Source organism: Natrix helvetica (assembly GCF_964273705.1).
Source record: "Natrix helvetica genome assembly, chromosome: 1".
Lineage (NCBI taxonomy): Eukaryota > Metazoa > Chordata > Lepidosauria > Squamata > Natricidae > Natrix > Natrix helvetica.
In genome coordinates, this window is record NC_138548.1 from 174,864,607 (window position 1) to 174,878,966 (window position 14,360).

The 14,360-nt window shown below is 38.8% G+C and overlaps 1 protein-coding gene across 5 annotated transcripts in view; it reads right to left on the reverse strand.

The window, feature by feature from the left end:
• Positions 1-259: 259 nt before the first annotated feature.
• Positions 260-14,360, reverse strand: part of HIBCH (3-hydroxyisobutyryl-CoA hydrolase) — a 68,670-nt gene continuing 54,569 nt past the window's right edge. For all 5 annotated transcript variants that reach the window (XM_081935158.1, XM_081935157.1, XM_081935156.1 and 2 more), the window contains 3 exons: positions 3,714-3,833; positions 1,523-1,556; positions 260-476 (listed from right to left, as the gene is read on the reverse strand). In XM_081935158.1, coding sequence (XP_081791284.1) covers positions 361-476; positions 1,523-1,556; positions 3,714-3,833 — 270 coding nt within the window. In that variant the 3' untranslated portion in view covers positions 260-360. The remainder of the gene's footprint in view (positions 477-1,522; positions 1,557-3,713; positions 3,834-14,360) is intronic.

Consider the following 14,360-nt stretch of genomic DNA (forward strand, 5'->3'; position numbering starts at 1 on the left):
AAAAAACACAATGCAATTTTATATTAAAAAGGACTAAGATATATTGCATTAACACTAATTTTGGATAGCTGCTCAACTGTCCTTTGAATTAGTGCAGTTGATTCTTGCCATATTGTTTTAGCTGACCCAGAGTGTCACGTTTTACATTGTTTTCACAGAAAAATAAAAACGTACAGGTACCAAACTCCTAGAATCAAGAACGATGTTTGTCTCTGAAAAATGTAAGTCCTCTTCAAAGCATTTCAATCAATTCCCAATCTTTTTTTTTTTACATGATGAAATAATTTATTGGATTAAATTCATCATACATTTTATTGGGTTATATAATACAGGCTTTGATTTTACATTAGTAAGACATCATTATAATTTGAGGTCATCACTTCCAAGAGACTTAAAGCATGAGTCCAAAAATTCATCTGTTACTTCTTCAAGAACAGCTGGCTTCCATTTAGGGGACTGGTCTTTGTCGATAAGTACTAGTAGAGAAAAATGTTTTCAGTTATGCTTTTCTTAATAATATTAGAAAGATCATTTTATATTATTCTTAGCATGCATGAAAGATAAACCATTGTGTTTACATTATGTATAATTTATGCATTTTCTATAGAAGATGGAACTGATTCATTGGATTTCTTGAGTAGAAATATACCTTAAATTCCCATCTCCTGAAAACAGAATGACTGAGAATCCAATATTAAAGCATTTATTTATTTAATGGGTTTTTTTTTGTGCCAGCCCAATAGAGGCATTTTATTATTTGTATTCCTCATCTAGTTAATTTCTGTCAGAAAGAGCAGTAATAATAAATGATTGTTTTTTAAAGCCAAACACCGGCAAATTATTTAATATAAAATACTGAATCTCAACTCAATCTCAGTGGTGAGTCTTTATACCTCCCCCATACTGCATGTCCTTACCACCAGTGGATCCAAATCCTTGGCATTGTTCCTCTATCCAGCTATAATGCACTGAGATGTTTCAATGAAAAAACTCCTCATACCCTGGAAGGTGCATTGAGCCTTCTAAAATACTCTCCCTGGCTAAGCTATACTCACCAGTTATATGACAGTTGAAATATGCTTCTGTTATAGATTTTGCACTGGCAAACCATGTGCCTAGAACAATCTTACATACTACTAGCACAACCACTACAGAACATTATGCTCAATTTTGCATATTCTACTACCCGGTGAAATAGGCAGCAATATGCTTGATGTTCTGAATAAATATTAATTATTTTAATTATTATTTTAAATCTCATTTTTATTAAAATATTTTAATTACTTTTAGTTAATTATTTCATTATTATTATTTTCTACCATCATCTTGATTACTTTATTAAAACTGTCTCAAATAAAAAGAGGTCTCCAGATAATATATTTGGCAAGTATCCTAGAGAAATATTGTGCATGTCTTAAACTGTCCCTGCCACCTGTAACGTGTCTGAATTAAGTTTCTGAAGAATCTCACTAGGTCTGCATTGTAAAGCACTTAAAATGGGCACTCTGGCTTCATATTTTACCTGCTCGGACACCTTCACAGAAGTCATGGCCTCGCTGTAAGATAAAAGAAGTCATTAGATGATTTCCTAGTATATTTTGAAATATAATTTTCTTTCTATATTTTGTTCCCATAGCAATTTTCACAAGAAAAATATCTTCCAATAAGAAAGAATATCTTTATCTCAGGGTTGAATTGTTGGAGTCCTGGATGTTCTCCGGGGTTGGTTGTTTGCTTCTGGATGTTTCATTACATGTTGCTTAGTTGGGTAATGAAATGTCTGTGGGCAATCAACCAAGCTCAAAGAACATCAAGAACTCCACACAGAAAAATATCTCATCTAAAGGCCACTTTTGTATATTGATTTTCAATCTGGTAACATTTGTAGCTTGCGTCTTTGAGATTCCGGGAAGAGATCCTTATGGAAGTGTGAGATTTTGCACAGGATCAATGGGAGGGTTGTTTGATGTAAAGATTACTACTTGAAAATAAGCCATTGATGGTTTTTCACTGTTGATTTCTGAGCTTCACATACAGAGCATGATAGAATAGCAACACTCACTTACTGGTGATGAATAGCCAAGTCAGTGGAAAACTGATGGCATGTGCACCTTTAAATGAAATTATCTCACTCAGAGTGCATTCCAGATGATAATGCCAGAAGTTCATCTGGCAGTATGACAGATAGCAGGAAGAGACTATATTGGACATTGCATCACCCCTGCAGAATGAGTCTTCATTGAGTATAGTGGTAAGAAGTTGTAATAATACATTAGCTAGATGAGCCAGTTGCTGTAGTAGTTAAAGTATCAGGTTAAAAACCAGGAGACTGTAAGTTCAAGTCCTGCTTTAGGCAGAACACCACCCTCAGATACAAAGCTATAGAGCCAGGTGACTTTGGGCACTCTCTCTGAGGCCTAGGAAGGAAGGAAGAGCAAACCATTTCCAAAAGACTTGTCAAAAAACTGCAGGGGCTAGTCCAGGCAGTCACCAGGAGTCCAAAACTAACTTGAAGGCACAACAATATGAATGTTCTCTATCAACCAATGGGAGACAGAGGAAGGAGAAAATAGGTTTTTCTTTGCCTGTAACATAGCAACAGCTTTTGAATCTCTCGAAAGAACCAAGCATAGTCAATACAGAATGCTAAAGCTTGACAAACTTTCAGAATTATAATGTAGTCTCAAGTGGGGGGTAGGGAACCAGGAAGAATGGGCAGCAATGCTTTGATTGAACTAGAAACTCAAAAAAACGCACATGCATTTTTATCTGAGTGGAACGCAGCTTTGTGAAAGGTACATAAAATGGGGTCATCCTGTAGTATATCTGCTTTATTATGTTGATGAGATAACCAGAAGCAAGGACACTTTGCCAGGTACAATTTATGGTTGTTAGTCCCTCAAAAGGTTTGTTCGTCAGCACTTGACAAATCATAAGGACTTCACTGAAGTGACAATGGCAATCCAGGTTGTTTTAGTCCTTGAATTCATCTTTCATATATTCTTGGGAGGGGGTGAGAAAAAAGATTTCTGCTACCCAAAGCCACAGAAAGTTGTAGCTGCCGAAAAATAAAGCTTAAGTTAAAGAATACAAACTCCTGAAAAAAACAAGAGAGAAAGTACACCATTCAGCTTAATGTCTCTTTTCCCATAGCCCACAAGACAGCAGCACCATCAGGCGTCAATTGGCCAAATGGATCTCAAATGTCAAGATACATGGAGATATATGTGATTAAAGTGTGATTGGTATGGACCCTTCACATCTTGGCTATCATCCTCTTTATTAAGGTTAATATGAAACAATGCTGAACAAAGCCAGTGAGAGAACAAGAAGCCCTGTAACTTGTGCTGCAAAGATCAAATGCTAGCATTTAAAATCAATGGTACAAAACATAATTACTGAGATCATGGAAGTCAGGCACAAAAGGGAAGCTAATTCTCATTTAGAAACAATAAAACAGGAGGGGAAAAACCTGACATGGTATAATGGAAGAAGGATAGTTTGTCTACCTTTAGCTAAAGGCTTTGCCCCTTATCTAATATGTTCTCAGACAACAGTGTACAAATATAGAATGGAATAGATAACAGAATTCCTGTTCGTATCCTTAAGTATTTATGGTATTTATATAGGAAATACCAGCAGTCCTGTAAGCCATACTTAGTGATATAAAAATATACTTGGCTCAGAAAGTACCAACATGCAACACGTCTTACCATGCATGCTTGACTCAATCTATATTCCATTGTGAATACATCTTGCAGGTTCAAAGAAGCTCCCTCTTTAAGTTGCCGGAAAGTTATCTTCAGTGAAGTTGGGGACATTTTAGCGATTGTCTGCAGAGTGGGGAAAAATAGCTGATGTGTGAATATTTGATTCCAAAGAAGAGAAAACCACAAGTTACCGTTTCAGGTCAAAAGATAAAAGTAAATTAACCATACAAGATAGAAATAAAGATAAACACCCTAATAAAATTGAAACATACATTCAAACAATAGGTTTCAATCATGAAGTGAATACTCTTCTCCTCATCTAAAGCTCTGGTTTATTATTTTTCTCGTAACAGATTTATAATGTAATTTTTTCATAACTTTTGGCTTAGTCACATAAGACAAAGCTGTATTATGATGGCATAGAGAAGGAATATTACGAAAGAGATAACACATCTGCAGTTGACCCAGCTTTAGTTAATGGAGCTTTGGAATCATGTACAGGGACAGAACTAATCATGTTCCATGTGCTATTTGTCACCCTCAATACATAAACATGAATTATTAGATGCTGCTTCCTCAATTTCAAGGGCCATAGTGGATCCTTTCAGTAAAAGGATTGGTGATTAAAAATGTGACATAGTATAATGGAAGAAGGATAGTTTGTCTACCTTTAGCTAAAGGCTTTGCCCCTTATCTAATATGTTCTCAGACAACAGTGTACAAATATAGAATGGAATAGATAACAGAATTCCTGTTCGTATCCTTAGGTATTTATGGTGCCGGCACGAACGCAGGCACACACACACACACAGCACCAAGTGAATAAAAGGGGATAGGAAGACACCAACTAGGACAGAATGGAAGTAAAAGAGAATACAGGTGAGATACAGATTGGCAGCTCAAGTGAGTTTTACCAGATGGTTGACCATCAGTGTTGACCAATGGTGAGTTTGGGTTGTGAAAGGATAGAAGTCAACTTACTGAAATATTGGTGAGAGATACAATGTCGAGGATTAGTAATCTGATGTTGAGGGGTGCAGTTCTGGTCACTAAAGGAGAGAGGTGAACAGAACCTACTAGCGATGGGTTGATGCAGATATGGTGGCAGATACAGAACAAGCCATTAAAAAGAGAAACCAACAATTTGGTGCTGGTCCCTCTCTTCATCCATATGCCTCAATCTTTGATCCAAGTCAAATAACTGGTGACTTTCACCTCAGGCCACTGTTGGTAAATGCTAAATCCATTGCAATAAGACCATACTTGGCCATGATTTGGAAGTGAACGAGTGGGAAGACCTGGCATGCATTATTGAAAGCTGATTAAATGAGGTGGGCATGTTACCCTTTAAGGATTTGTCCACCTGGATCTTGATCCTTCAACAGACTCAATTCCAAGATTGCGAAGGTATGGTGGCAATGTTCTTAAGAAACACCTTTCTTGTGACCAAGTGACCTGATGAAACACAAATGGCTGTGTATGATGTTGAACTATTCAGAAACATGGCTGTTGGTAGTTAGAGACAATCATTTTACAGTGACTACTGTAAAACAGATGGTTCTAGTAAAGGGAGGGGAGAAGAGGAAAAACTGGCCTGATGGGTGCTCCCTTATGGTGACAAAGTTCAGTCATTTTTCTTTTACTTCTCAACTTCTAAATGAAATTCTTGGGAGACACTATCAGTATAACTTAGGTTATTGTTGAATTAAGAGTTATAGGACACAGGTGGGAGGGCTATGTCTGCAAGAAAACAAGCAAGCTCAGAGAGCACCAAAGACCCCTCAACTTTATCAGTAAACAATTAAACTACCGTGATAGTAAAGTAGCTGCAAAGTACTTTACACTGCTACCTTTGAAGACAATTCAGAAATGGCATTTGGTACAAAATGCAGTAGCCCATTCATTGACAAATAAGAATGACTCTAGCCACAAAACACTTGTACTAAAGGCCATGGATTAGCTTTCAAAGTCAATGTCTTTGAACATCTTACATGTCAAAGTCCTAATTTTAACCTCTAAAACTGATATGGCTTGGTACCCAGGTATCACTCCTTCCAAAAGGGATGGCATATTCTTCCCAGTATACTTTATTAGTAGTTCCCCATTTCTGAGGGGTTGAAAACAGTGCTTTTCTGTAATGGCCCCAATGCCACAGAATAGTCTCCTCACTGAGATTAAGCTAGCAGACATACTGATAGCATTTTAGAAAATGGTTAAAACATTTATTCTTAAAGAGCTTTTGGAGAACAATAGGCTTGGTGCAGTCTGTGATTTCCCTTTTGTGGTACTTACACTTAGTGACATGCTTTTAGGTAATAATTCTATATTGATATATTTTTATGGTTTTTATAATTTTAATTACTGGGAGTATTTGCCATTTATGACAGTATATAAAACAGATACTATGTACATATAAAGCTAATGCTCTCTGGGCATCAAGGGAACTAAAAGATATCTGTGTATAGAAGAACTGGGAAAGCAAGAATGCAAAATAATCTCCAGTCTCAAGAAAATAATGGAACCTAGACAGAAAGTACATATTTCTCTGAAGAACTATAGTTATTGAGTTATGGTGCATTATGAAAAAAGATGCACCTCTGTACAACTATTTTAAAAAACAGTATTCCGTTAAAACAAATGAATGAGAGTTGTACTAATGAAGTAAAAAGATTCATATAATAACATGGAGAGGACCAAAAAAACTTTTCAGGAGACTCCTTGATAATGATGAATTTAATCATTCCTAAAATATTTAACCAGTGTACTAGAGAGAAGACAAGTATCATCAGCAGAACATTAGAATGAGGAAATGGCTGCCTTCCTCAAAATGCTGGGTTGCAACTCCTGCTATCCCAAGTATGGTTGATGGCTGGGAACTGATGTACAGCTAGTCCACATTTGGTAACTGCTTCCTTAAGAGCACGGGTGTCAAACTCGATCACGTGACGTGACGTATCGCGACTTGGAGTGGGCATGGCCTGCGCGTGATGCATCCGGCCTGCGGGCCGTCAGTGTGACCCCCGTTTCTTTAGAGACTGTTCACAGTTATGATGGTAATCAAAAAGTAACTGCAACCAGTCCTCATATTTACAATGTTTGTAAGTCTGTGAAGCAAAGGAAAGCTGAAAATAAGATTGCAAGCAAAGTCTTGGTTTCACTTAGTGACTGATTTGTTTAGTGAATAGGTTGCTGGTCCCAATTGCAGTTGCTAACAAGGGGAACTGCAGCTGGCAACTCCGACACTAAGCAATGTGATCATAAAGCACCATCTCATATGATTGTACTGACCTACAACAGCTGTTGCAGCCATTCTGGTTGCCACCATTAAGCAAATGGCAATGATCACTGTTTGTGACCGCCTGCCAGCTTTCCCATTGGCTTTCCTTGACAGAAACCAAAGGTTTCAAATGAAGGTTACAAATGATTATTGCATGGCTGCAAGATCTACAGGCATTGTAATTGCAAGCCAGTTGTCAAGCACCAGAATTGTGATCACAACGTTGCAATGGCTGCAATTTTGAGGCACATTCTCTTTTAATTCTCTTTTCAAAAACAGGAATGAAATCAAAACTTTTTTTAGCTGAGGGGGACTGAAGGAAATCTGTCCTTTGGTAAGGTGACATACAACTTCCTCTCTCAAAGGATGGGCCTTCTTGGGCCTGGAATGGCCATCTGTCTGCTGCCAAATAAGGTCTGTGTAAGGTTTTCATAGAAGGTAGATACAGACGCTTCAACAATTATAGAATGTTCATTATAACATTCCACCTTGAAGCTAGCTGTGCTCAGCAGGCAAAGGAACAGGTTTATCAGTTGCTGTTCTTTTTATAAAAAGCATTAAAACTACTAACCCATTGGAAAAAAATGGCAGGTTTCCAGCGCTCAACCATTTTTCTGCTCCTGATTACTCAGTTCTCCTGCTTTTTTCCCCCAGATGTCAGTTGATAAAAGCAGTGACCCATTTTGCTTAGGCCTTTAGATCTGCTAATATGCAGTTGCTGGGCAGATCCTGCAAGCACAAGCAGGATAGTTTTATACCTCTGGTTTTTGAATCCATGAGTCACTACCAGCTGGCTTAATAGGGAAGCAATGAGAGGACAAATATTTCTCTGCAAAATAGCAAAACAAAGCGAACAGCACACATTCACAAAACCCCAAACACAGAGCAGCTTATTAATAGCATTTACTTTCATCTTTAATGTTCCAGTTCCTTTATTTTTATCTACAGTCAGGAGCTCATTAAAAAGGGCTAATTTGATACTGACCTATCCTTCCAATGAGGGACTTCTCCACAGGATACACACCATTTATCCATTTTATCTTAAGAATCCAAGCTCTTGTTACTTATAACACATGAATCGGTGGCATCTTGCTCCCTGTACCCATTGATGAACTAATGGAGATGCAACTTTATCTGAAGCAATAACCAGAATGAGCTTAACTGAGTTTGGCTGAAATCTAAAGCCTACTCATAACATGGAATGAAGGGAGTGGAAATCCTGAAAAATTGCAATGCACGCTAAAATACAGGTAGTCCTTGACTTAAAAGAGTTTGTTTAGTTACCTCTGGAAGTTACAACAGCAGTGGCAAAAGTGACTTATTTTCACGCTTAAGACTGTTGCAGCATCCCTATGGTCACGTGATTTTACATTCGGATGCTTGACAATTGATTCATATTTATAACGGTTGCAATGTCCCGGGGTCACGGGAGATTCCCTTTTGTGACCTTCTGACAAAGCGAAGTCGATGGGAAGCCAAATTCCTTTAACAACCTTGTTACTCATTTAACAATTGCAGTGATTCTCTTAACAAATGTGGCAAGAAAACTCACTTGAACTATTTTCTCACTCAGCAATATCAATTCTGAGCTCAACTGTGGTCGTAAGTCGAGGACTACCTATAAGCTGGCAACGTTTGGCAAAACTGAAGCAATTCAGTAAAACTTACTTCAAGAGGAGCATTAGAGCTCCCAATTTATTCAAGACATGGAATTCTCTACTTGGCTCTAAAAACTCTGGCCAGGAGCGAAGGTATTGAAGGGCCTTGGAACAATATAATCAGAGGTGGTATTCTACCGGTTCAGACCGGTTCACGAGAACTGGTAGCAGAAATAGTGGGTGGCCCCGCCCACCCACCCTAGCTCTACGGCATCCCACTTAGGCCCTTTTTTTAACATAAGCACATGTGCGAAGGCTGTGTGGATATGCAGAGGTGGCAAATGCAAGCTAAGCACATGCGTTCACATTTGCAAATCGGGAAGGTAAGTGAATACCACCCCTGAATATAATGCATAGCAATGAATTACTATTTTCCCACTTCTCACTCCCTACTGGTTTCTAAGCAGCAGCAGCCTCTTTATTTACTCCAAGATCACTATAGAATTCCCAGCTTCTGTTTGCTTCCAGCAGCTTTTCATGCTGTAGCTTTCAAAGCAGAACCTCTGCAAATTTCAGGAGACCTATATTCTCTTCCTGTTGGCAGGGGATCCTTTGAAACGCTGCACTCGGGAAAACTAAAAGTCAATGTAGATTTCTCCAAAAAGTAGCTTGTTTTTCTATTTTGCTGGGATTCAATTTTGAGCCAATTCTACATTGAGTCGGGATAGTTTATCTACCGCCAATCTTTTGATTCTACAGATTAAAGTAGAAAGTCTGTTCCTCTTGTATCCCTGCTTCATCCAGAGCAATTTTTCAGAATAAGATGAAAAGAAACAGCTGAAAATATGAATGATAGAGAAAGTAGTAAGTAATGCATCACTGACTCACTCACTCTCTCACACACACACACACAGGAGGTGAGTCAAAATTAAGAATTTGAACTGATGATAGATGAAGAACCAATCAGTTAAGTGAAAGGCAGACTATACACTAACAGGGGAGATTAATTTATTCTTGATAAAAATGCTGTCTAGAGAGAGATCCTGATTTTTGCAAGGAGGATTTAAATCTGGGTAAACTGTAGCACCTGGTATTCATCAACTCGTGCAGACCAAGGAGAGGGGGGGGGCAAGCACACAAAACAGCAGCATCCAACTACAATGTTTGAGAAAACAGCTTATTTTCTCATTGTGGAAAGAATAATAATGGATGAATGAACAGCTGTGCAGTCAAGGGAGGGCTAGAAAGGAAGCTGCCCTAGATTAAGGGATCTTCGGAGAAATTGCAGCTTTACTAATCAAGCATTTCTCCTGTGTGCAATGTTTATTAATTGAGTCTAGGAATATCAGCCCTTTGAGTTAAGCAAGGTCAAGAAATGGGTTCCAGAAATGTTATTTATTACTGTAGAACAACAGAATCTTGAAAGCGTGCCAGGATTTCTCTCTGCACCATCTTATAACTGAATTGAATTCCACTCTGGCCTGTCAAAAAACATTAATATATTCTGGGTTGCCATAGCGTCCACAAGTCCAGAAAATAGAAAATTATATTTCATTTTCTCCATTTCCCCCCTTAATAAGCACTTATTAACTTTCTGCACAACAACAAAGACAAAACATAGGAATCTGTTTCATCCAATCATACAGTAGATTAAGTTTCATTGATAACTGCTTCAGGGTGCGTGATAAGAACTGATATCATATGGCTGGACTTGGGGAAGGACCACAGCTACACTCATCCCACTATAGGTTTAAAACAGCAGTGTAAAGCAGTAGTTGAATCCAATCTAAAGTGATGTTTTACAAAAAGAAAAAAGCAATATGTATATTCACAAATTGAATATACAATGGATGTCATAGGCTTTGCTCCCAGGAAGGTGATTGCAGAATTGAACCCTAAATAGTTAACAGTGAGAAATATCCTAGTTTTGCCTTATTCTCATATAAAAAAATATAATTGCTTTTAATTGCAATTATAATTCTTGCATTGCTATTTATTCATGCAAACACATAAGCATTGCAAAAATGTAATTAATTTCTTAAATAAGAAAGTTTTCTGTGACCACAGGCAAGCATATATACTGGAATAATTGGGCAATATATCTATAAATAAAAACATAAATTCCCCTAATGTTGCTCCACCAATAATGCCTCATGTAGCAACTTGTTTAATATTATGCCTTTAATTTTATTTGAAATATACATCACAACTATACAACCCTGAAATTTATATTTCACCAAAAGCACAATGAAATTATAAGTAACCCCCCTCTCTCTCACACACACAAAGTATAGACATACACACAAAGTATGTAACTAGGACATGTAAGAAGTAGAAATAACAAAGTCAGTTCTACTATCACAAATTCGACATGACTAAAAATAGATTGTATTTGTAATATGAATTGTAATGTTTTTATGTATTATAAGTTATATAATACACTTTTTATGTTTACGTATGGGTACACAATGTATTTGTTATTTGTTCCTTGGTTTCAGCTGTGCCAAATTGAATACAAACTAGTTGTATAACCAATATATTGTAACTACTGAATTATATAACTTAGACAGAAGGCAGGCTTAGGTGAGTTCAGTATGACTAGGGAGGGATGAAGCCCCCCCCCCCCAATTCAGGAACAGATCATTCGAGTGATTTCTGGAACATTCTGTCCTCTTTGGGCCCTGCCAAGTCTCTTTCTGGACTATGCTGTTCCAGGAGTGGTTCAACACTTTCCAGAAATAAATTCTTTGAACCAGAAACAGATTTGAGATATTCCATACATGATGCTCCAGATAAAATGGGCCGAAATAAGGGAGGTTTGCACGTCCTTACAAATCATATATTTCAATGAAAAGTAATATTAAGAAATCTTTTTTAAAAAATAGAGATAAGCTAAGAAAAATAGAGGCAACTCTGCAGTTCACCGTAGTGCAGATTAATGCATGGTTCAAAAGCTTTGAAGGGATGGATTTTTTTTTAAAAAAAGGGAAAGGCGAAATGTGGCAGTTTATATATACAAAATGACTTAGTTGAACAGCTCTAAAGACTACTAAGCACTTTACCTTTTTTTCTGCATAACTCTATATGTTTGGTCATTGTTTCATAGCATTGACATTTGAGGAGTCCCTGCTTTTCTCTTAACTGGAGACAATATTGGAATCCACTAGATTCAGGCACTTTTCTTTAATAATTGATCACGTGACAGGGCTCTCTTTCTAGGAATATTCTAGCAGCCCTAGTGTGTTGTCCTGTCCACTGATTTTCTTGCAACTCTCCTGTCCTCTTCTGCCATCTTCTGTTGGAGGGTTAACTCTTGTTTTTACTTGGTTTATTATTTTATTCACTGGGTTCCATCTGGACTTGTTTTATTCTACTGACGAGTGCTTTACTGTAGCTGTTATGTATTTCTTGATAAAACAGTTGTAAATGTTTCATTATTGTTTAAAAATAACTGCTTTAAAAGATAATGCTTAAGCATGGTGAAGATGGAAAACCTTTTATGTTTTGCAATGATGTGTGTCTCAAATAACCTTCATCAGTATTCAGCTGACTTAACTGCTGTTGCAAAGCAAAGGAAATTTAGGCATTTCATTATCTGCTTATTAGTAATAAAGGACCGAAGTATCATTTTAGAATTTTTTAATGTCCTTTCATTACTTTTGTGCCACTGTGTTTTCAAAAGGGTGCATATTTTTACTGGTATTAGGATAAGAAGGGGGAAACGTTCCTTTGATACTTGTAACTCTTGCTTCGATATATCAGCAAAGTGATATGTGTGATATTCTCATCTTGTTTCCTTAGAGCGGAGGGCAAGAAAAAGCAAGGTGCCGATTTTATTTAATGAAGAACAAGTAGAATTTAAGTTTGCAGACAGTGTAAATGTCAGCGTTCCAAATATCATCCAGAATTAAATCAGAGTTCAAGGCATAGCTTTCATCAAAGTTCCAATTTAATAAAAGAGACATGTTGGTACATCTGTGGAAAACCCGAATCTGAAAGCTTCCTGGGTTTCCCACCCAGTTGAAAGTTCATCCTCTTGCCCCACACCCACAAGTCCATCACATGGTCCAATCTTCTACTGCCACGAAGGCATTTCCACCCATCTAGTTCTGGTCAGGTGCAGAGATGCAGAAACAAAGAATGACCTTGGGCTTCTAGAAAGGAATGTTTTATTTTGACATTAACCCAAATCTCCTTTTAAAATAAATCACCAGTAACCCCAGCACGGGGTGCTGGCGAGGGGTGCTGACTCCCAACACTGACCTGACCTGGTCGGTGTAAAATATCAGCAAAGATGAGAAAAGAAGCTAATGATGAAAGGCTTCTCTGTGAATCTTAATTTGACTGTACACCGCCCTGACTGTACACCGCCCCGAGTCCTTTCTGGGAGAGGGCGCGGTTTATAAATTAAAGTATTATTATTATTATTATTATTATTAATCTTTCAAAGAATTGTGTGGGAAGAAATTGGAAAATTTATAGCATCTGGAAAGATGCAAACGGAGGGGGCTGGAAAGGCTAATTCTACACACAGCTGGAGGGGACAAGATGATTGAAGCGACCCAGACCAACTTGAGCAGCTAAACGTGAGGAGATGCTCCCCCTCCTTCCCCAGCCAAGGCTCGGGGAAAAAAACTGGAGTGGAGATTTTGACTCCTTCCAAACAGCGATAAATGAAATGACCCATTACCCTGCAACTGAGTTGAAGATAGATTCCCTATCAAAATGGGGAATTCAAACCAGCCAGCAGGAAGGGGTTTGGCCAACATCTCTTCCTAATCAGCCATCGATGTTGGGGCTGCAGCCTGTGAATCAAGCACCACCAGATTGGGCTTTCTTCCCAAGTCATGGATGGAAGAGATGCCAGTGGGCACCTGCTTGGCCATCAACATGGGCCATATCTTCCCCTAGCCAGCAACTGATGGTTGGCCTGCAACCTGTCAATCAAGCACCCCAGAATGGGTTTTCTTAACAGGTCATGAATGGGAGAGATGCCAGTGGGTACCTGCTCTCCCTCAGCAGATGGCACCATGGCAGATAACTGGGCAGGGTTAACCCAGGGATTGACATCCCCCCCCCCCCGAGTCCAGTCTCACCTGCAATGCCCCATTCTTACCCCACCTTCCTACAGAGAAGAGTTCTCAACAATGGAAGAAGGGATGAATGAGGGGGAAGATGCAGGATGGATGGTGGAACAATGTGATGAGGCGGTTCCTAAGTTTAGAGATGTAACTGTGTTTTTTCTCTCGTGGGGGCCAATAAAATGCCACCGTTGCTGTCAACTTGGCCACAAAGCGTCAGAGTGCTTGGCTCCAGCCCCAATGCCACAAACGTGTGCACCAACCACCACAGCAGTAAAGAGATGGCTTGATGCCATCAGAAAAGAGTCATCTGGGCCAACAACCTCAGAAAGAGGATCCCCAACCTAAGATGATGAAGAGTCCTACCAATGGGGAAGCCTTGGAGGAGGAAAATGACGAAGATGACCCAATGGTGAGTGCACCCATCCGTCCCTTCGCCTTCCAAGCCAAGCTCCAAGTACCTGAAATGGGGGTGGAAGGGGAAGTTGAAGCAGTCGTGGAGTCGAGGCATACGCACAAGACCTCTAGCCTGTCCCATTCGGGTTGAGCAGGTAGATGGAACACTAATTGGAGGAGCCCCGGCCACACTAATGACCGAGCTAGTAAAGTTATAAGTGGGCCGCCACTATGAGCTTCTCAGATTCATTGTGGCTCCAGAGATATTTGGAACGCTGACAGTAATTTAGTCAAGATG